We start from the raw sequence: 22,480 nt of genomic DNA, 5'->3' as shown, positions 1-22,480 counted from the left end.
ATGTAACTATGTCTGTGTGTCAGAAACAGCGTGCTGTAATCTAGTTTCAAATTGAGAGAGAGTTCATCCACACCTGGAGCACCCACTCCTTCAGCATGGCAATGCCAGACCACACACGAATGCTGCAACATCTGCAACAGTTCAACACCTTGGGTTCAGCGGTGTTGATCATCCTCCTTCAGTCCTGACTTTGCCCCATTCGATTTTCATCTGTTCCCAAAACTTAAAGAAAACCTTGCAGGACTTCATTTCGATAGTGATGAAGTGGTGTAAGCAGATGTGACGTTATGCCTCCATCAACAAAGTCAGCCATTCTACAGCGATGGTCTTAACAAACTGGTCTCTCATTTGGAGAAATGTGTTTGTTGCCAGGATGATTATTTTGAGAAAGAAATATGTAGACATGAAGAACGAAGATGTAAAATGTTAATAACATTTGTTTTATTTAGAAAGCTTTTAAGTTTTTTCACATAAAAAATTTGGAGACATTACTTTTCAGCATGCCCTTGTATTTGTGTTACAAAAGTTCAGTTTGTAATGAGATTGGAAGAGCACTAGGACCTGGACCAAAAAAATATGGGATAGGGCAGTTTGAAAAAAGTGACTGGAAGGGATCAAGTTGTGAAGTAAGAGGGAATGGGAGACAACAGGACAGCAGTCTTGCTTGAGTATCTTGTTTCATGCTCTGAAATAGGATCCCATTCAAAATCCTGTCTACTCTTCCCTGGCCCTATTGATATTCTGTTGTTTAGTGATATCTTCCATTCAATTCTTTCTAATGTGAATGATACCCTATAGTCACATGCAAACTGCCCCCATTCACTGTCCTGTACGTACTGCTTTTTTGTGACATCTATGTTTTTTAAAAATTATATTGCAATCTCTTTCAGACGTCACATAGAAGCCGTATCAGCTGCCCCACCAAAATCAAAGGCAACTGCCAAAACATGTCCTTGCATCTACATAGACATCATTAATTTGAAAATTGCACTTACCTTTGCATGTTAGAGCGTACAAGTCACTACTTTCAAACTATCTCTTTCCTCTTTCACTCTCAAATAGTATGAAGGAAAAAAGAATGCCGAAATCCTTCTGTGGATTTCTCTTATGTTGTTGCAATGGTCATTGCCCCCTGTGTGAAAAGGAGGCAACAATATATTTTGACATTCAGAGGAAAAAGTTTGTGACTGAAATTTGACGAAAATATTTAGCTACAGTGCAAAATGCCTTTGTTTTAATTATGGTCATCCCAACATTCTTATCACATACATGACATTCTCTCCCCTCTTTTGTAATAAAATAAAATAAAATTAACTGCCCTTTTTCAAACTTTTTCAGGGTCGTCTGACAACTGTAATAGGTAAGGATCCATTATTGCAAAACTGTGCTCCAGATAATGACAGAGAGGCATAGTATAAGTAGTTTCTTACAGGGGAATCTCCACATCGCAACCTCCCTCAGATTTAGTGGTAAGATGGCTCAGTGAATAGCCCATTGAAAACTGAACACAGATCAAACATGAAAACAGGAAGAAGGTGTACTGAACTTTGAAAAAAGAAGCAAAATAGAAATAGTGTACGGTCTAAGCTCAAGAAGATGTGCAACATTGAGCGAGTTTGAGTATCTATGGCATTGTGGTTATGTGATCATGGTTTTGGACTGTGACGGAGGTTACCTGTGTTCAAATCTCACTTGTGCCCCTCCCCCCCCCCCCCCAATTTTTTTTTCTTTCCCCATCTCCCCCTGCCACAGAATTATGAACTTTCTGTCATTGACATGTCTGTTTGCTGTTTTCATATTTGTGTATGTTGTGATGTAACATCCGTTTGCACAGTGAGGTGTAAGGAAGGGACTTCCAGACGTGCATACATCCTATTTATTCTCCACAAGTACCACATGTTATGACTCTTGTACTCTGTTTCATAAGTTTTGATTCTTGAATTCCTTAGTTGTTGTTTTCAATTCTGTGAGAGGTCTATGCTGCATCTCACCTGCTTTCACTATTCATCACGCTTACTTGTGATGGTAATATATTCATATCAGATGACATATTCTATAAGCAATGTATAGTATGACAATTGCCAAGACTACGAGAGAGCATGTCAGAGACTGGATGGCAAATCCATAATTCTTTTTTTTTTTTGGGGGGGGGGGGGGGGGATATGGGACACGAGAGAGATTTGAACACAGTTTGCACTCCAACACTGTGACCACACTACCATGATGGTGTGGTTCTTGCAATTCGCTTGATGCTGCACATCTTGAGCTTGGATCGTTCACTGTTTCTCTCTTGCTTTTTCTTCATAGTTTGGTACATCTTCTTCCTGTTTTCTTCTTTCCTTACTGTGCTACCTACAATTCAACTAACATCTTGAGTGCTGCCCTCCTCATATTTTGTTGCAACTTCCATCTAGTGCTTATTCTTTCTTGGATTCTGACAGTTTATTCCTCCTATGTTCTGCAATCGCTTTTTATTTGCTAAAAACTTTGACACTCGTGTACCCCTGGTGGTTCATGCTAGATCTTCCCATTGGGCAGCATGGACCACCAGGGGCTCATACTAGAAGCTCTCCTCAGACAAGGTGTACCCCAGGTGGCTCAAGCTCAACTCTGCCAATAATGCTACCTGCAATACAATAACGTGTGCTGTATTATCTATCAGCCGACTGCAATGGACAACTCTGAATACAATTTTGTGTGACCCTTCAACGACAGAGCTTTTTGAACAAATAAGATATCACCTAATTGTGATCAATTTGGTGTAAAATTATTTTATGTGATCTCTTATTGTTTTAAAAATAAAAGTCCAATATATTAAAATAGTAGCTCAGGGCATTTGAATACAACCTCTCCTCCTTTGCGTGAAACAAAATTCACAGTGCCAGCATAAATGTGTTAATGTTGTTGTTTTTCACCCATTTTCTTTATTCACTGTCACTTAGCCGCGTAGTTTTTATGATTCTGTTTCCCCCTTCCTCCCCTCCCCTCCCCTCCCAGCCCCCTTTCCCTACTTATCACCACAATTTTGGTTATTTCATACACTTCTTTTATCACTTCCTTCCATCTTGTATTCTGCCTCTTGTTTCCTATGCCTCAATTTATTCACTTCTTATTCTTTCTGCAGTGTGTGGTTTATTGAATATGTTGTACAATTTAGTTCGTTTTCACTAGTTTAGTATGTAATTTCTTCTCTTGGTGATTTACTGAGAGAGTTGGCACAGTCTTCAAGGCACTGATAGTTCAAACCCCATTCCAGCCGCCCACATTTAAGTTTTCTGTGGTTCTGGAGTAAATTAAAGCATTTTTTAATAAAAAACCACTGCCAATTTGGAGCCCAACCTCATCCAAATCTGGTTTCTGTTAGATCTTCAATGACCTTGTGAACAAGGCAGTCAACTCTGATATCCTTGACATGGATGACCCAACTTTTACACCCTAGAACTATGTTCATTATTGTTATCATCATCATCATCTAATATTCTTTGCTTTGCTCTTGCTCCTTTAACTGTGCATATATTTTACCTCATAGGATAACCACCATCTCTTTTCCACAATCTGGCACTTACTCCTTGTGTGCCTTTTCTTTCCCAGTTTACCCTGTCTCGTACTAGTTCCCCAAATTACTCGCTGTCAAGGTTTTGTTGTCACACTATCTTGGCCACCTCATTTAAAAAGTTGAGACTTCATGTAGGTTTAACACCGTTGCTTCTTTATCTGTTGCATCACAAAGTGAATTTCGTGTATAAAAATCCAGTATTTGTATTTGTGTTATTGATGTCTTTTAATTACACATAGTCTTATATTCTCCATTTTTCCATGTGATATTTTATAAAGAGTTCAACATAATACTTCTTTTGCAGGTGTTTGAATGTGTAGTGGCATGGGTACACCATGATCTTGAGTCAAGACGTGCACATTTGGCAGAATTAATGGAACATGTGCGTCTTCCACTCTTGTCACAGGAGTACCTTGTTCAAAGAGTTGAAGAGGAACCTCTGCTGAAAGCAAATCTTCAGTGTCAGTAAATTCTACATTACTGTTTTTACTGTAAAAGATGCATTAATTTATAATTCAGCAAGAAAAAAGTAGTTGGTATTTACTGAAATTTACTTTCACATTAATCTGGTCTTGCATAATTTGGTTTCTTACAACATCTAAAGTTTGGAGTTCAGTTTTATAGTATATTTTTGTGATAACTTTGTGGTTGCTTGAAATATTTATTTTGCAGATAATTATCAGCTGAGTAAGCATAAATAACGACCAGGATTTTTTTTATTAATTTCCTGTGTAATATACAGTCAGGTTTAAAGTAGTTAGATTGGTTTGGAGAAAGATTGTTTGATTTGTAAAAAAAGAGGGTGATTACAAGTGTGTTAAACTTTGGACACGTGTGAGAGAACCTTACAGTTTCATTGGCACCAATGCAACATTAATATGTTTACAAGGCTCAGTAGAGAACAAATTTTCATGGAAATTACATTGTGGCTGCCAAAATGCTTGTGATGCTATTGCCCAGAGAGGAAATTTGAATACACTAGATAAATAATATGACAGAAGATTTGCCATTATGTGTCTACTGATGGAGAGAATAATTCAAATACACTAACACAGACTGTGTGTACTTTGTTGGGTAAAATTTTTGAAGACATATTTCAGCCTCAACTCACATTAGTAATATAATTTCCAGTTTTGGCTTATTACCAAGTCATCATCATTCGAACTGTTAAAAAAATAAAAAAATAAAATACAAATGTAGTGGCTATCAAAATACTAAAAAAGCAATTCATAAATCAAACTCATGTCTATTAACAACTGCACATACCTGAAATGATAGCTGTTGCATGACCTGAGTCTGAACTATAAAATAAAAAAATCAGATACACAACTTTCATAGTATGAATTATCTTAATGGCCTGTGCTGGTTCATCTGTAGCACAGTGCCTATGTTGTTCCTGTGCGGATATGCCTAATTTCATGTGAGCCATAGAACAATAGAAATTAAAGGGTGTATAAACTGTACTACATGAACAGAAGGGAATGAAAGTGAATGTGACATGCACATTAGAATTTTAGAACACTAAACGTTTAAAAAAAAAAGAAAGAAAGAGTTCTATTTCCGTGAAGTCTGAAAAAGAGGAGGTAGTTACTGGTGAAAGGAGAGCTGTGACAGTGATTTGTGAGTCATACTTGGGTAGCTCAGTCCATAAGGACAGTGCCTCCAGGATGTTTGAATGACCTTTTTGTCAGTTTGTGTTTTCAATGGAGCTTCATTTGGCTATTTCTGTCAGTTTGATTATGGGATCCACAGATTTAATCAAGCAGAGGTATACAGTCTTTAAAATACAATATTAATTTCCAGGTGTTGGATTCAAATTTTTACATAAAGATGCCCTTCTGACTCCCACAGGTTCTTGAAACTACCCCCAGGTAAGGTTGCATCTATCAAAAAGGGCATTGTCAATTTCTTGTCACATTTCTGTCCATGCAGCTAGTATCTTTGTCTCCAATGATGTCTACTGTGACAAGGACATTAAGTTAACACTTCGACTGCTAGCCACATAAACCTTGCAGTTTCTTAGAATACCCGCCATTTTTATGGTTTTCAATTTCTTTTATTAAGAAGACTAGTGATACTAAACTTTTTTGAAATTGTGGTACTACTACTACTACTACTACTACTCCTAATTACGTGTTTCCAGCTTCTTTGAATTTTTCTTTGCGTATATTTTTAATCAGTTTTAGGTTTTGCAAAAAATTTAAAAGTGTACTAAAATCAAAATAATTTTCAATTACAATTCTAGACCTAACAATACACTCAATAATTGAAAATGTGAATCTTAAAACTGTAATTATAAACTGTCACACTTTTTTCCACATAGAATAATTTTTCCATGTGCAGCATGCTTTAATACAAGGTTCTTTGCACATGGAAATTTTGCACTTGTATGTCGCATCTTTTCTTGCATTTATTTATTTAGTTTTCTCCTGAACGTACTTTTCACATCCTCTGTATTCTGGTTTTTACCTGGAGGTGTAATTTTTTCCTGTAGATGGCCTGCTGAGTTGTGCCCTGTGGAACTCCGTCTGGCAGAATCTTCACATTTTAGCACTTTTGCTCACAGTTCCTTGATGAATTTAGGCAGAGGCATCTTTTAGGTCTTTATTTTACTATAGAGATTGCATGCTTTTACCAGACATGTAAGGAAACAATGAAATACAATTTGTTCCATCATTTCGCTGTTCTGAACCCATAAAAAATTAAAATAATGTTTCATGGTCCAGAAAATTAAGGAAGATCAGAAAAGAAAGCAAACAATTGCTTCAACAAACATTGCATGAAATTAAAACAAAAAATACTCACTTGTGGTTTAATACTGTTCTTTTTGAACAGTGACATCTGCCCATGGTAGCTGAGTGGTCAGCGCAACAGAATGTCAATCCTAAGGGCCTGGGTTCGATTCCCGGCTGGGTCGGAGATTTTCTCTGCTCAGGGTCTGGGTGTTGTGTTGTCCTAATCATCATCATTTCATCCCCATCAATGCACAAGTCACCAAAATGGCGTCCAATCAAAAGACTTGCACCCGGCGAACAGTCTACCTGATGGGAGGCCCTAGTCAATGACATTTATTTATTTTGCACAGTGTCGGGATCATCACTTGAATTGTTAGTATATGTCATTACCAGTGACATATTCAACAAAATCCGGCTCCGTTTCGCACAAAATTTCTTCGTTCTTATCTTTATGTACTGAACAAACAACTGCCGCTCTCCAAAAGCTTGATTGTATACAACAAGTGCAATCTATCAGTTGCTTTAGGAACTAGATTTCTACCATCTATCAGCTGTTTTAGAAACTAGATGTTCCTCGCAATGCAATGATGACAGATCAAGCCTGTCAATATACATGATTACGTATTTAAAGGTGGGAGAAGTCTTATACCATCAAATTATCAAATCAGCAGTGCACCAAAATTTTCTGATCCTGTCAGTTGAAAAGATTGGTAATTAAAGTGTTAAAGTTTTGTAATTTGTGCGTGATAGTCATATGTTTGAATCTTATCAGTGTGATGATTTCAAAAGTGTGCAATGACACAATCATAGAGCTTCACTCACTGTGGCATTTCTGTGTCAGTTCCTTTTTGAAATTGCTTCATTTTTTTTTAGGTGTATTGGTCATATCAACTGCATGAAGCTGTAATGAATAGTATTTGGGTTTTTTTACATTATAGCTGAAATTAGGACTTCAGGAGTTTTATGCCACAGATTGCCCTTACTTTTCATTTGGTTTGTGATGTAGGTAATGTTTTTACCTCAATATTAAAGCTATTACTATATGTGCTATCATTCTTTCTGTATGTTGAATGTTCTCTGATAGCCCTATTTCGAACATCCCACACACTTGAGCAGTATTCTAGGCTAGATCACATTAGTGTTTTGTAAGCAGTTTCCTTTGTGACTGATAGAATTTTCCCAATACCCTACCAGTGAATAATAATGTGCCATCTGCTTTAATTATGACTGAGCCAATGTTGATCATTCCATGTCATTTCTCTACAGACTGTTACACCCAGGTATTTGTATAAATTGACTGATTCCAGTTGTGACTCATTGGTATTGTATTTGTAGGGTACTTTTTGTACGTGTGTGTGAAGTGCACAATTTTATATTTATGAGCAATTAAAGCAGTTTGCCAGTCATTGCAACATTTTGAAATCTCATTAAGATGTGGCTGAATATTTGTGCAGCTTTTTGCAGACAGCACTATGTAGATCACTGCATTGTCTGCAAAATGTCTGAAGTGACTTTTATTATTATCTGCCCGAGATCCTTGATAAACAGCCTGAATTGTATGGGTCCCAGCAGACTTCCCAGGGGCACATCTGAAGTTACTTCTGCCAATAACTCTCCATTTGAAATAACCTGCTGTATCCTTTTAACCAATAAATCCACGGCCCAGTCACAAATTTCATTTAATACTCTATATGATCATACTTTCGTTAGTAAGTGTTGGTTTGGTACCGAGTGAGAAAATTTTTGGAAATCAAGAAATACTGCATCTACTTGACTGCCTTGATCCATGGCATTCAGGATGTCATCCAAGAAAAGTGTGAACTGGGCTAAACATACCTTACATATGGTTTTGGGATTCATATTGGATGGCATGGAGGAAGTCATTTTGCTCAAGATACCTCATTTTGTTTGAGCTCAGAATATGTTTCATGATTCTGTAACAAATGAATGTCAGTGATAGTAGAAAGCAGTTTTGTGATCACTACTGCTACAGTTCTTGTGGAATGTTGTGACCTGTGTGGTTTTCCAACTACTGAGCACAATTTTTTGTTTGAGGAATATACAGTATATTATGGTTAAAAGAGGGGCAAAGTTACTGTGTCTCAGTGACACTGACTTTAATATCTTCTCACTGGTGCGAGAATTACTTTGTGCAGGACTTCTGGATTTACCTTTGTAAAGGAACATTTGGAAATGGAATTCAGCACCTCTGCCTTCATTTTGCTATCCTCAGTTTCAGCTCCTGTGTCCTCCAAGAGGATCTGGACACTGACTTTGCTGCGATTGATAGCCATTGCATATGAGCAGAATTTCTGTGGGTTTTCATTGCATTTTTGACAGTCAAATGTGTTTCATTTAGCATTTATGTCTCTACAGCCATGTGCTTTGTTTTACACCTACTGTCCAACAGTCACAGTTTTCTTTAGAACCTTATTTCCATAGAGAGCCTCTCCCATGGAGAACTACCCTGAGAGGTCGCCAGTGATTAAGCCCTCTGGACTTGCATTCATGAGGATGACAGTTCAAATCCACATCTGGCCATTCAGATTTATGTTTTCCATGATTTTACTAAATCACTCCAGGCAGATTCGGGTATGGTTTTGTTTTGAAAGGGCATGGACAATTTCCTTCCCCATACTTTGAAACATTCCAAGCTTATGCTTCATCTCTAATGGTTTCAATGTCGAAAGGATGTTAAACACTAATCTTCTGTCTTCCATGGTGGACTGTTCCGTTAGGTACATGTGTATACTGTGCTTGGTACATATGTATACTGTGCTTGGGCAGGTATTCTTCTAAACTTCAACCACATATCCTCTACATGTTCCTGTCCAGAGCTAAATGTTCCAAGTTCCTTATACAGTCATGCTTCTTTATCTAGTTTACTGAATTTGTAAATCATTCTACTTATTTTAGTATCCCATCGTACTATGGTGAACCTTGTTCCTACAGCTGCCTCATAGTCACTGATTCCAATTTCAGTGAAGACATCCTCAAAGATGTCATGTCTATTTTCTGTATATTAAATCCAATATATTTCCACCAAGAGTTGGCTGCCAATATTAAATCTGGAGGTGAGCCTTCTGGTTGATACACAGATCCAGTTATAAGTTTATGTGTTCCCCTGATTCTGAGTCTTGGTCAAACAAGGTCTTAGACAGCTTCAATTTTTATTTCAGTGAATTTGCTTTTTTTGTCTTTAGTGACAAATACTGTACATCATCTCCATTTCCAATTAGCCTTTCCTTCTGATATACACTTAGATTTATACAAAAAATCTCATTGCTGTCAGCTTCGGGTTTTCACCAGCTACCAGTACGTAGTAGCGTGTGAACTCCACAGCTTTTTGAGAGTGCTTCATACTCAGTCACTTAGTTGTGAATGCTTCACCAGCTGATCACTAGGATTTTAATTTTCTTGCTTGTTAGGGGCATTTATTTGGCTCTTACACTAATACTTCAGCGTCTTCTGCAGCTTACATAACTGGGTGTTTCAAAATGCTTATTGAAGTTTTTAAAGCTTTTAACATTTATTACATTCATCTTATAATTATAAATAATACGTCAAATGAAAGAGCATCTCAGACAGTTTTATTTTTGTACCTTTGTGCATGCTCATGCACTGTTTTCTGTGTCTTCTATTGGAAAGCATTTCTAGCAAAGATGGTCACTATGCAATGTGTCTCAGACCCATTAGGACTGCTTGTGTGAAGTTGCAAACTGCAATGCTGTCTCATGGTAAATTGTGGCATTATGATCTGTGAAGTTTTAACTAAGCCGTGTTAAAGGGTCAGCATACTTCAGCAGCTGAGCTGGCCATGAATATAACTATACATGCCTGTTACTCATCAGAATAAGGCGGTGAAGTAGAGTGTCAGCATAAAGTTTTGTGTTTGTACGTGAGAATTCGTGGAATTCGGCCCAAATACTGAGAGGCAGGTTCCTGCTCACTTCTCCATAACAGCCCAGCCCACAAAGTGAATATGGTTCAAGAGGTTTTGGCCAGCAAATGGATCACAGTCCTTGGATCACTTGCTTTATTAGCTGGGTTTTGCTCCTACTGACTTCTGGTTCTTCCCTAAATTGAAGTGGACAGTGAAAGGACATGATTACAACACTGTTAAGGACATCCAGGAATATTGTACTGCAGTACTAAATGAAGTCCCAAAAAAGGACTACAGTAACTGTTTCAAAATATTCTTAAAACAATTTCAGCTATATATCGATTTAGGGGGAGACTAATTTGAGTAAATACAGTGATTGTGTGAACATAATTCATGACTTTCATTTTTCATAGCTATAGTCCTAATGGAAATGGGATACACTGTGTACTGATCTGGAAGCTTTTTGTGTTTGACAGTTTGCAGTGACTGGATCTGTTGTTACAGTGTAACATGCATTCCATATTATGTTCCATTGTAATCTTTCAAGTGATGATAACATCCATAGATGGTATCATCAGCTAGGAGACAACCCCTGTGTTTTCAGAGGGAAAAAATACGGGATGACGAAGAGTGACTGAAGAACGTGTTGAACAAGAGAGATTCTTTCATGCATAGCCCCAAGAAATCAGTTCTGAAGGCTAGTCATGAATTAGCAATTCCAGTGACATCTTTGTTGAGACTTTTAAGGAGATGCTTATGACTATAGCCTTATCATTTGCAGTTGTTAGAAACTCTAAAGCCTACAGACTACTTCACAAACAAAATTTTACTCTATGATAAAGATTTTTCCAGATCATGTCATCTTCAGTGATGAATTGACTTTTCACCTTAGTGGAAATGTGAACACACACAGTGTGCATGTCTGGGACTCAGAGAATCCCCATGAGATGGTACAATTGCAATGAGACTCCCCTAAATTGAATATTTTTTGTACCACATCGCAGCAGAAAGTTTGGGCCCTTTTTTCCGCTTAAGCAACTGTAACTGGTGCTTCTATTCTTGATGTGTTACAACTATGGCTCTTTCTTCAACTGGAAGAAGCTGAGCCACAGAACTTTATTTGGCAGCAAGATGGTGCCCTGCCTCACTGTCATAACCCAGTAAGCGATTGGCTAGACGTACCCGACTGCTAGAGTGGCTGCAAGGAGTCAGATGACAGAGCTTGTTTCGCATGGCCTCCATGTTCACCTAATATGATGCCATGTGATATTTGTCTAGGGAGGTTCATAAAGTATCATATGTATGTGCCTCTGCCACCATCTGATCTACCCAACTTAACAAACAGGATTGAGGGAGTTGTTGCAGCAATTGCTCCAGACACACTGATCAGTGTTTGTGAAGAACTTGCCTGTTGACTTGATGTGGGCCTTGTGATGAATAGTGCTCACATTGAAGACCTGTAAAAAAAACTGTTTGAGTTGCTCTTTCAGTTTATGTATTATATGTAATTGTAAGTTGAATGCGGTAAGTGCTACAAGGCCTTAAAAATCCTGGTATTTATGATGGATGGAGAGTATGCCTAATCTAAGAATACTTATGTGCGCCCTGGAACTTCAGACCTCCCTCCTCTTCTCGCACCAAATTACTCTGTGGCTGACCTAAGAATAGTCTGAGTTATTCTCAATGTAGTTACTATCTTTTCAATTTTCTTGTCGTATTTGTGTAAGTGCCATCGTGCCAGCAATGATATCTCGGTCTTGCATGAAAAAGCTTCTTCCATGCCTACATGCCATGTATTTTGAATACAAATGGTAGTGATTGCTGGTGACACTAATTGATCTGTAATGTTCTTCTCTATTAAGTTCATTAATCATCACAAGCTCTGTAATTGAAGTTAATGGGTGAACCTTTTGATATTTCTTTTATCACTGTGTTTGAAATATATACAAAGTATAACATATCCATAAGCCTTATGAGGTACTTTGCTTGCAGGTAAAGATTTTTTAATTGAAGCATTAAAATTCCATCTACTTAAAGGTGAACAGAAGTTGTTGTTCAAAAGTCCAAGAACGAAACCCAGACAGCCAGTTGGTCTTCCAAAGGTAAGATTCCTTGCATAGTACTGAAAGGCTAACATCCTTAATAATTGTCAGTATTCTTATGTGTCTTATCATTGTTGTAATTTGTATATGGCTCCATATGAATTAAACTTTATCTTGAATTACTCATTACCAATGGATTATCATTTACACGAACCAACACTCAGATGAAGTTGTATACACTGTGTGCAAAATGTAAGGACTAACATATCGTTTTGAGTGGCTTCTTAAATGTCATCTGTTATTTAAATTGTATAGTTTGGGCCATTTATCAGCATCATTGTTCTCAGTGGGAACCTGGAAGCGTGATTTTCTTTTAAGAATGCTCAATTTGCACTGTTTAATTGGGATCTGGCTGTATAGTTTGGAACTTAAATTGAGATTTTATCCCTCCCCCCCCCCCCCCCCCTCCTTGGAAGGGTTAGTCTTCATTCACATAAGCTCTTCCTGTAGAAAATTAATATGGTATTTGTAGGCCCACTTTGAAACACTTTGTTTTACATTATTACACATTTACAGAGGACAGATCAGCTGCACAGTTATGCATAAAGATTAAGTTTCCAAAACAGTCAACTAGTAAATCAAGGACAACAAGTTTGTTAAAGCTTATGAGAACATCACATTGCTGCCACATTTTTATAAAGGTGGGAGCCCCTCCACGCTCGCACAAGCATGGTGACCAACTCCAAAAGATCTACTGTCACCTCTGCATTGGTAGTAATTAGAATCGAGGAGATCGCAGGAGCAAGGAACTGCGATGTTACATCTGGGTGAGGTTACCCCTTAACACAGGTGCATCTGGGTGATACAAGTGGTGGAAAAAGCTTGACAGAATCAAGCTTGAAAGAAGAGCGGTTTTTAAGGGCAGACGGAAAAAAGTGCCAAGGGAAAAAAACCTCTGTGGCAGTGTCAGGTTGGGTAGTAAGGGCAGTAGCGGTTTCTTGCTATCTGCAACAGATCGTGCAAGGTAAGGTTATGTTAGTGGTTGGGTATCATGCATCAGTACCATAGAAGCAATGCCAGATTGTCATAGAATGATCAGTCCTGTTGAGGAGGTGAGCGCTGCTGCTGCTGGCGCTGGCGTCGTCTCCTAGGCCAGGTGCTGTTGCTGCTCCTCCTATGTTGCTGTGTGTTCCGGTTGCTGCAGCTGGGCTCGTATGGATTCTCCTGGTCCTGTTGCAGTGGCTTCGTCCCTGTAACAAGAAAATTGGTGCAGCAACACGTGCATTGCCATTATGCCCTCTGCTGTGCCGTGTCGTCAGTGAGAGCACAGCTTCATGAGGCTGGTTGCTGAACAGCGGCAGCCCACCGCCATTCGCCGCCGTCCCCCTCTACTGCATGGCGCAACTCTGCCGTATCTGAGCCTCAAGCAGCTCTGCTTGTTCGGTGAGCTGCGCCGCTTGAGCTTCAGAGACGTGCACGCCGCTTGCTCGCGCTTGCGTGATAAGGGCTCCATCTTTGGCTTCTCGGCCCCGTGCGGGGGCCGCCCTCGTGGCGGTTGACGTCGCCGCCGATGCTGCTGTCACCTGCAACAGCAGTAATTTTAATCGGAGTATAATATCTGTGATTGTGAATGTCCAGTTTGTTGGACATGGGGGCTTCATTGTTACCAGTCATTGATAAAGGCAGAAGCTGTGTAATCGTGGACCAGGAGAAAATAATGGGTTTAATTGGTCACGTTATTCACTACATTTTCTGAATATTGAAAATATGTGCAGAGCTGTGTGGAGAACATTTTCACACAATCGACATATAATTTGGTGCGGCTTCCCTACCCCCACCCCCTGTCTCTCCCTATCTCATACATTAGTTGTCATTCCTTGGGCTTTTGGAAAGATCTTTAAAAATATAGTGAAATCTAGTAAGTGTGGAAGTAGGTTGTTTTCACTACTAACTAAGAAACACCATACATACAGATTCTGGCACCCCTGCCAACTTGGCTCCCCAAGTGAACACTAGTGTCACTTTGGCCATAAACCAGCTGTCAATATGTAATCTATCATGAGTCCAGCTTTTGTGCTGGATGTCTTGTGAAAGCTGAAACGTGATACATGCACTACAGAACGTGTTAAGATGAATACAGCTGAAAGTTAAAAGTGTATTCAGGATCTGTTTCAAATTGAACATATTTGTGCAAACTATATTTCTGTCTCTTGCAATAAAACATGTCATTTCGAACTTACAGTACTAAGGTGTTGAACTCTTATTTAAAATACTGCTTTTTCCAACCAGGTTTTACTGGTTGTGGGAGGGCAAGCACCCAAAGCTATTCGAAGTGTAGAGTGCTATGATTTTAAAGAAGAACGCTGGTATCAAGTTGCTGAAATGCCTACACGCCGCTGCAGGTAATACACTTCACTGATGACATATATGGCCTAATTTTTCATTCAGATATTGTACACAGTTAGATAAAATTAACTAGTGCTTGGGTAAAAGAGAGATAAGTTTTTCGTGTTCACTGCATAAACACATTTTGATATATACATATGACAAATTGCAGTGGTTATGCACCTTGACACTTACTGTATTTCTTTCCTCCTTTTAATCATTTTTCAGTGATCGTTCTTTGAAGATTGATTTCTCATTACAAAGATTATTACATAAATTGTACTTGAAATGTTTTCCAACGTGACTTAGTGCAGTTGTTCTTTCATTTTATCTCGATATTCTTCAAGACATAATGGAATTCAGACTTGCAGACTTGCTCATTGTAATGGAATTCAGACTTGCTCATTGTCAGCAGTACAAATTCTCTCTCTCTCTCTCTCTCTCTCTCTCTCTCTCTCTCTCTCTCTCCCCCCCCCCCTTCTACTCCTCCTCCTCCACCTCCTCCCCCATTTGTGCAGTCTGGTGCCATTATTTTTTCCCCTCATATAGATAATTTTACAGTACAGTGGTCAGTCAGAATGTTATGACCTACTATTGATATAAAGCCATCCAGGCAATAATGGCATCACCTGACAAGGATTGACAGCTAGTCAGACACACACAAATGGTGCATATAGTAACAGTGAGTGCGCTGTCCGTGTGTAGAATGGGTAAGGTGCGCTATCTATCTGAGTTTGACTGAAGGCAGATCGTGATGTCCCAGAAGCTTGGCACAAGCATTTCAGAGACTGCACAACTTGTTGGATGTTAGAGGAGTGCTATGGTGAGTGTCTTCAACACATGGCGAAACCAAGGTGAAACGGCGTCCATACATTGTGGGGTTGGCAGCTTCCCTCATTACAGATGTTGGGCATCGTTGGCTGGGCAGACTGGAAAAATCAGGACAGATGGCGAACTGTGGCAGAACTAACATCAGACTTTAATGCTGGGCAAAATACAGATGTGTCTGAATATGCAGTGCCCCAAACACTTCTAACGATGGGCCTCTGCAGCCGACGACTCATGCATGTTCCAATGTCAAAACCACGACATCGGCAACTGCAACTAAAAAGGGCATGTGACTATCGGCACTGGACATTGGTGCACTACCAGAGCATTGCATGGTTTGATGAATCCTGATACCTCCTTCGTCATGCCAATGATAGGGCGCATATTCATTGTCTTCCAGGGGAACAGCTCCTTGACACCTGTACTGCGGAGACAAGCTGGTGACTCGTTCAACACCTTAACAGCCAAAGGCCAAGAGTATCATATACTGGTTGCAGACTATGTACATTGTGTCATGACAATCATGTTTCCTGATGGCATTTTTCTGCAAGGTAGTATGTTATGTCATAAGGTCAAGAGTGCGATTTCATGGTCCCCCAACTCGCCAGATCCGAACCCGATTGATCACACCTGGGATGTGATTAAATATTGGCTTCAGAGCTCATTGCTGGAGGTGGAACTTAGGGAGGTGGTGGGTGACTGGAGAGGTAAGGTATGTGAGCTGTTTCTGCACGAGATTTGGAGGGTAATTTTTGTCTCTGAAAGCCTTACTGAGCCCTTAATATATTTCAATAGGGACTGCTTGTCATCACTACAGATGCGACAGCCACTGGTGCTAGGCTGTATGGAATTACTTATTGGTATGGAGTGGGTGGAAGCTGTCAAAGTGGAGATATTGCTGGCTGTTTGTAGGTTTGATGTAGACGGAGGTACTGATGTACCCATCTTTGAGATGGAGGTCAACGTCAAGGAAGGTGACTTGTTGGGTTGGGGAGGATCAGTTGAAGCGAATGGGGGAGTTGATGTTGAGGTTCTGGAGGAATGTGAACAGGGTGTCCACATCCTCGATCCAGATCAGAAGAAGTCTTCAATGAATTTGAACCAAGTGACAGGTTTGGGATACTGGGTGGTTGGGAAGGATTCCTCTTGATGACCAATGAATAGGTTGGCATAGGATGGTGCCGATCTGGTGACCATTGCCATACCGCATATTTGTTTGTAAGTGATGCCTTCGAGGAGATGTAATTTGGGGTGATGACATGGAGACCAGGAAGATTGTAGGTTTGGAATTGTCCGGCCATTGGAAAAGGTAGTGTTCAATAAAGGCAAAGTCATTTGCATTAGTGATGTTAGTGTAAAAGGAGGTGGCATCAGTAGTGATGAGCAGGGCACCATATGGGAAAGGAAAAGGAACTGTGTGGAGTTGGTGGAGGAAATGTTTGGCATATTTTATATAGGAAGGTAGGTTGTAGGTAATAGGCTGAAGGTGCTGGTCTACAAGAGCAGAGATTCTCTCAGTGAGGGCACAGTAACTGGCCACTGTGGGGCGTCTTGGGTGTTTGGGCTTATGAAATTTAGGAAGCATGTAGAAGGTAGGAGTACTGGGAGTGATTTGTGGACTTTAGGAAGCCTATAGAAGGCAGGAGTGCTGGGAGTGATAGGTGAGAGAGAGAGAGAGAGGAGGGAGGGAGAGGGAGAGACTCTGGGGAGAGGTTCTGGGGTGGGCCTGAGAATTTGAGGAGAGACTGGAGATCCTGCTGGATTTCTGGAATGGGATCACTGTGGGTGGCAGGTTTTGTAGGTGGGTAAATCTGACAGCTGGCAGAGTCCTTCCACCAGATAATCCTTGTGGTTCAAAACAACAGTGGTGGACCCCTTGTCAGCAGGTAGGACTATAAGCTTTTCTGAATTGTGCAGGAGGGAATTCTCCCTGCAATATATCCTATGTTCCTGTAACCCTCTTGGCCTCAAGCTTCGTTACTCATTGTCTACTCATTGTCCTCTTTGCATCTATCCCCATTCCCTGTTCACATTCCAGCATTACACAGGAACATAGCCTTCTATTCCACCAAAGCACCCAGAGTCTTTTTACTTCTCTCCTTTTCTGCTCCCCACCTCCCTCTGTCCTCTGTCTAACCTCCCAACTGCACCTGGCTACCTATCCCCGTCTGCTCTCATCCCTGTATGTTACCACAAGCGGCACTTTGCCATCCCCAACCCCTACTCTGCTATCCCTCCCCCTCCCAGCCTCCTCTTTACTGCCACCATCCAGATTGTTTCTCCCATCATCCACAGTTGCTCGCAATCTGTCCCCAGCAGCCCAAGACAGTAGTCGCGTGTTTTCCTTTGTTTGAATTTGCCTAATGGTTTTTCTTCCATCCCGTAACCCAGTGCTGTTTTCCTTTGGTACTAATTTTCTTATGCATTACTATACTCAGTGTCTGTCCTTTTCTTTATCTTCTTTTCTGTGTTTTACTTGTCACAATCTGAACCACACTGCATGCTCTTACTTATGTGCCACACTCTATCAACCATCTTGTCCGTGCAGAATGCATGGCCACAAGACCATGCTGATTGTTGATTAAGCCTCTCATGTCCCACATTACTCCAACCAATATCTTAATCCTATACCTTCAAATGATCACTCTTTCTGTGTAATTCTCACATATTTTTGCATGTTATTTCCTGTACCTTTCTTGTCCTCCCCTTTCTCCTCTCTTACTCCAGATGGCAATACTTACCTCACCTAATCTAGTCATATCTGCTGTCTGCCTTCTCCATACAATCTGCCCAAAAACCTGTAACCTCCATTATATATTTTTATTTATTTTTATCTTTGATCTCATTGTGATTTCATGTTGATTTCAGTTCTTTTTTAAATTTCATTATTGGCCAACTCTGTTTCCTCATACTTCATCAGTTCTGTCATTTTTGTGATTTTTCCTATGTATTTTTGTGCTTTTTTGTGAATTTTTCGCATATATTTCTACGTTACTTACATTGTTTTATGCATTTTTATCCTCCACCATGGATCCTTGCTCCTTCCGTCTGTGCCAATACAGGAAAGTTTCCTTATCCCTAGCCAGAAGCCAGTCTCTCATACTGTTCCTGTGTTGTTTTGTAGCTCATGGAATCCCCTCAAATGGCCGTCTCTGCCTGCACCCCTCCTTCCATAGTGACCTCCATCTGTTCAGATCCCACCAAGTCCTTAACCCTCACCAACATAGTCCTGCAAAACCATGTGAAACAGACCCAAACTTGAAACTTCCTGGTAGATCAAAACTGTGTGCCGGACCGAGACTTGAACTCGGGACCTTTGCCTTTCATGGGCAAGTGCTCTACCAACTGAGCTACCCAAGCACAACTCTCGACCCTTCCTCACAACAAACTCAGATAGATAGCACACCTTCCCCATTCTAAACATGGACAGCGCACTCATTGTTACTATATGCACCACATGTGTGTGTCTGACTAGCTGTCAGTCCTTGTCAGGTGACACCATTATTGCCTGGATGGGTTTATATCAATAGTAGGTCATAACATTCTGACTGACCACTGTACTGTAAAACTTGTGAGGACGGGTCGTGAGTTGTGCTTGGGTAGCTCAGTTGGTAGAGCACTTGCCCGCTAAAGGCAAAGGTCCCGAGTTCAAGTCTCGGTCCGGCATACAGTTTTGATCTGCCAGGAAGTTTCATATCGGCGCACACTCCACTGCAGAGTGAAAATATCATTCTGGAGATCCAAACTTCCTTGTAATAACTCCTACCAATCTGTAAAATTCTCCTGCTGTGCAATCCCAAATTCTTGGCTCGCATCTCCCACATTGAAACTCTTGCCCTTCAGGAACTAGAGCAGCATGCACAATTTTACCTCAGAAATCTCTCACGTTGGACTGCTATCCACCACTTCTAAAACAGCCTCCAGACCTCCTTCACAGCCCCTCATGGCTGACAAACCCTGCCTCGAGACTATTACTTTTACCCCACCCTCAAAATCTTGCTCCTACCACCATACAGAATCCAGAACCAAAACAGACCAGAAGCACAGTCATGAACCTTTCCTCCAAAAGCCTCAGCTCCACAGAAGTATCAGTCCTTTCCAAAGGCCTTATCTTTTTTACCCCACTCCCAAATTCAATCATGAATCATGCTGGACTTGATATAGTCTCTCTCTCCTTCTCACAGTCCCTGCAATAGAAATAAATTTTCATCACCACCCCTACAAATCAGACTCAACCAAAGACCAATGTAGAACCCTACCTGACTCACTTCATTCCTCCATGTAACTGTGATCCACCCCCACTACCCCCATATCACTCCTTGGTAACATTCCAGAATTTCTTGACCTTGAACCTTGCCTCACCATCATTCTCCAAATCCCTTACCATATAAACTAACCTTACATCCACTCAAAGAACTGCAATCCCAACCTTATAATACTACTTGCTGACAAAGGGTCCACCACTGTTGTTTTGAATTACAAGGGTTACCTGGGGGAAGAACTCCACAAGCTGTCAGATTCATCCACCTACAAAACCTGCCACAGTGACCCCATTCCAGAAATCGAGTAGTATCTCCTGTCTCTCCTCTAATCCTTAGGCGCATCTCAGAACCTCTCCCCAGGTCTCTCTCTCTCTCTCTCTCTCTCTCTCTCTCTCTCTCTCTCTCTCTCTCTCCTCAGCCCTATCATTCTCCCCACTCTTACCTTCCACATGCTTCCTGGAGCCCATAACCCCAACTACCTAAGGTGCTCCATAATGGCCAGTTATTGTGCCCTCACTGAGAGAATCTGTGCTCTGCTAGTCCAACAACTTCAGCCTGTTACCTGCAACCAACCTTCCTTTATGAAAGATACCAACCATTTCCTCCACCGACTCTCCACAATTCGTGTTCTTTATCACACTGTTTCCTGCTTGTCATTATTCATGCCACCTCCCTCTACACTAACATCCATAATGACCATTGCATTGCCACTATTGAACATTACCCTTCCCAACTGCCAACCAACCTTCCTGGTCCTCACTCATAATTACTTACCCTTTGAAGGTATCACCTACAAACAAATCCGTGGTACAGTAATGGTCACCAGCTTGGCACCATCTTATGCCAACCTATTCATTGTTCATCTAGAGGAATCCTTCCCAACCACCCGATACCTCAAACTTGTCACTTAGTTCAGATTCATTGATGACATCATCTGATCTGGACTGAGGTGAGGACACCCTATTCCCATTTCTCCAGAACCTCAACATCATCTCCCCCATTTGCTTGATGTGATCCTCCTCAATCCAACAAGCCACCTCAAAGATGGGTACATTCCAGCACATCCATATCAAACCTACCAACCACCAGCAATACCTCCAGTTTGACAGCTTCCACCCACTTCATACCAAGAAGCCCCTTCCATACAGTCTAGCTACCCATGGCTATCGCATCTGTAGTGATGATGAATGTTCCCTCTTGAAATATACCAAGGGTCTCATTGAAGCTTTCACAGACCAAAACTACCCTTCCAACCTTGTACAGCAACAGATATAATGTGCTTATTTCTCTAGTCACCCACCATCTACCGAAGTCCCAGTGTCCAACCACAGAGGGGAATTCATCTCATGACTTAGTACCACTCAGGATTGGGACAACTGAATCATGTTCTTCACCAGGGTTTCGACTACCTCTCATCGTACCCTGAAATGAGGAATGTCCTATACATTATCCTTCCCAACCCTTCCAAAGTGGTATTTTGCCACCCACTAAACTTACACAGTCCTTGTCTATCCCCTCGTCCACAATAGCCCTGTAATAGACCTATATGCAAGACTTATTCCATACATCCTCCTACCACTACCTACTCCTGTCCCGTCACAAGCATCATGTATACCATCGAAGGAACGGTTACCTGTGAAACCAGTTGTGTAATCTAGATGCTAAGCTGCAACCATTATGCTGCATTCTCTTTTGGCATGACAATCAACAAGCTGTCCGTCCACATGAATGGCCACAGACAAACTGTGGCCAAGAAGCAGGTGGACCATCCTGTTGCTGAGCCTGCCATCCAGCACGATGTTCTTCATTTCAGTGACTGCTTCACAGTCTGTGCCATCTGGATCTTTCCTATCAACACTAGCTTTTCTCAGTTGTATAGGTGGACTCTCCCTGCAATATATCCTACATTCCCATAACCCTCCTGTCCTTAGCCTTCATTAGTCATTGTCCTTTACACACCTATCCCCTTCCCTGTTTGCATTCCAGCACAATGCAGCTACACAACCTCTATTCTACCAATGCATCCACAGTCTTTTTACTTCTCTGCTTTTCTGCCCCCCCCCCTCCCCCCTTGCCCTCTGTCTACTCTCCTGACTGCACCTAGTTGCCATGTCCCCTCAGCACTTCATCCCTGTTTATTCCCACAAGCAGCACTTTACCATCCCCCATCCCTACCCTGCTATCCCTTCCCCTCCCAGCCTCCTCCTGACCCCCACAACCCAGATTACTTTTCCAATCATGTGCAGTTGCACGCTATCTTACCCCAGCAGCCAGACAGTAGTAATGCGTATGTGTGTTGCACTGCGTGAATGTGTGTGTGTTTTTTGTCTAATTCAGAATAAGTCTTTTTGACCAAAAGCTTACAGGATTATCAACATTGTTTTTAAAAAAACTGATTTAAGAAAGTGCTTTAAACATAACCTATAGTTTCAATGTACAGAAAGAAATAACTGATATTTATTATACATGACAGAGAGATTACAGTAAGTATTTACAACTTTTCTGTAAAAAAAATTTTTAATTAAAATTCGATTACTGTACTGCTCTGTTAAATAAATGTGAGACTCAAAATTTTAGAAAAGTTCACTATACGTAAATAACTTTTTGTATGCCAGTTGTAAAGTAAAATAAGCACCACTGATTTGAGAAGATCAAGAACAAACTAATTAATAAAATTTTACCAAAAATTTGGCATAGTGTAATTGGAATCACAATATTTAGGAGTAGCAAAGATATCTGATGATATCGATGGTGTGGAATATGTCAGACTATATCAACTGATGGTTTAG

General features: G+C 40.6%; 1 protein-coding gene across 3 annotated transcripts in view; it reads left to right on the top strand.

Moving 5' to 3' along the window:
- The window catches only part of LOC126237275 (ring canal kelch homolog), a 150,411-nt gene that overhangs the window by 43,773 nt on the left and 84,158 nt on the right, over nt 1–22,480 (top strand). For all 3 annotated transcript variants that reach the window (XM_049947207.1, XM_049947208.1, XM_049947209.1), the window contains exons 6-8: nt 3,861–4,017; nt 12,167–12,276; nt 14,506–14,618. In XM_049947207.1, coding sequence (XP_049803164.1) covers nt 3,861–4,017; nt 12,167–12,276; nt 14,506–14,618 — 380 coding nt within the window. The remainder of the gene's footprint in view (nt 1–3,860; nt 4,018–12,166; nt 12,277–14,505; nt 14,619–22,480) is intronic.

This window comes from Schistocerca nitens, chromosome 2 (assembly GCF_023898315.1).
Source record: "Schistocerca nitens isolate TAMUIC-IGC-003100 chromosome 2, iqSchNite1.1, whole genome shotgun sequence".
NCBI classification, from domain to species: domain Eukaryota; kingdom Metazoa; phylum Arthropoda; class Insecta; order Orthoptera; family Acrididae; genus Schistocerca; species Schistocerca nitens.
This window is presented reverse-complemented; position numbering and strand designations above follow the sequence as displayed.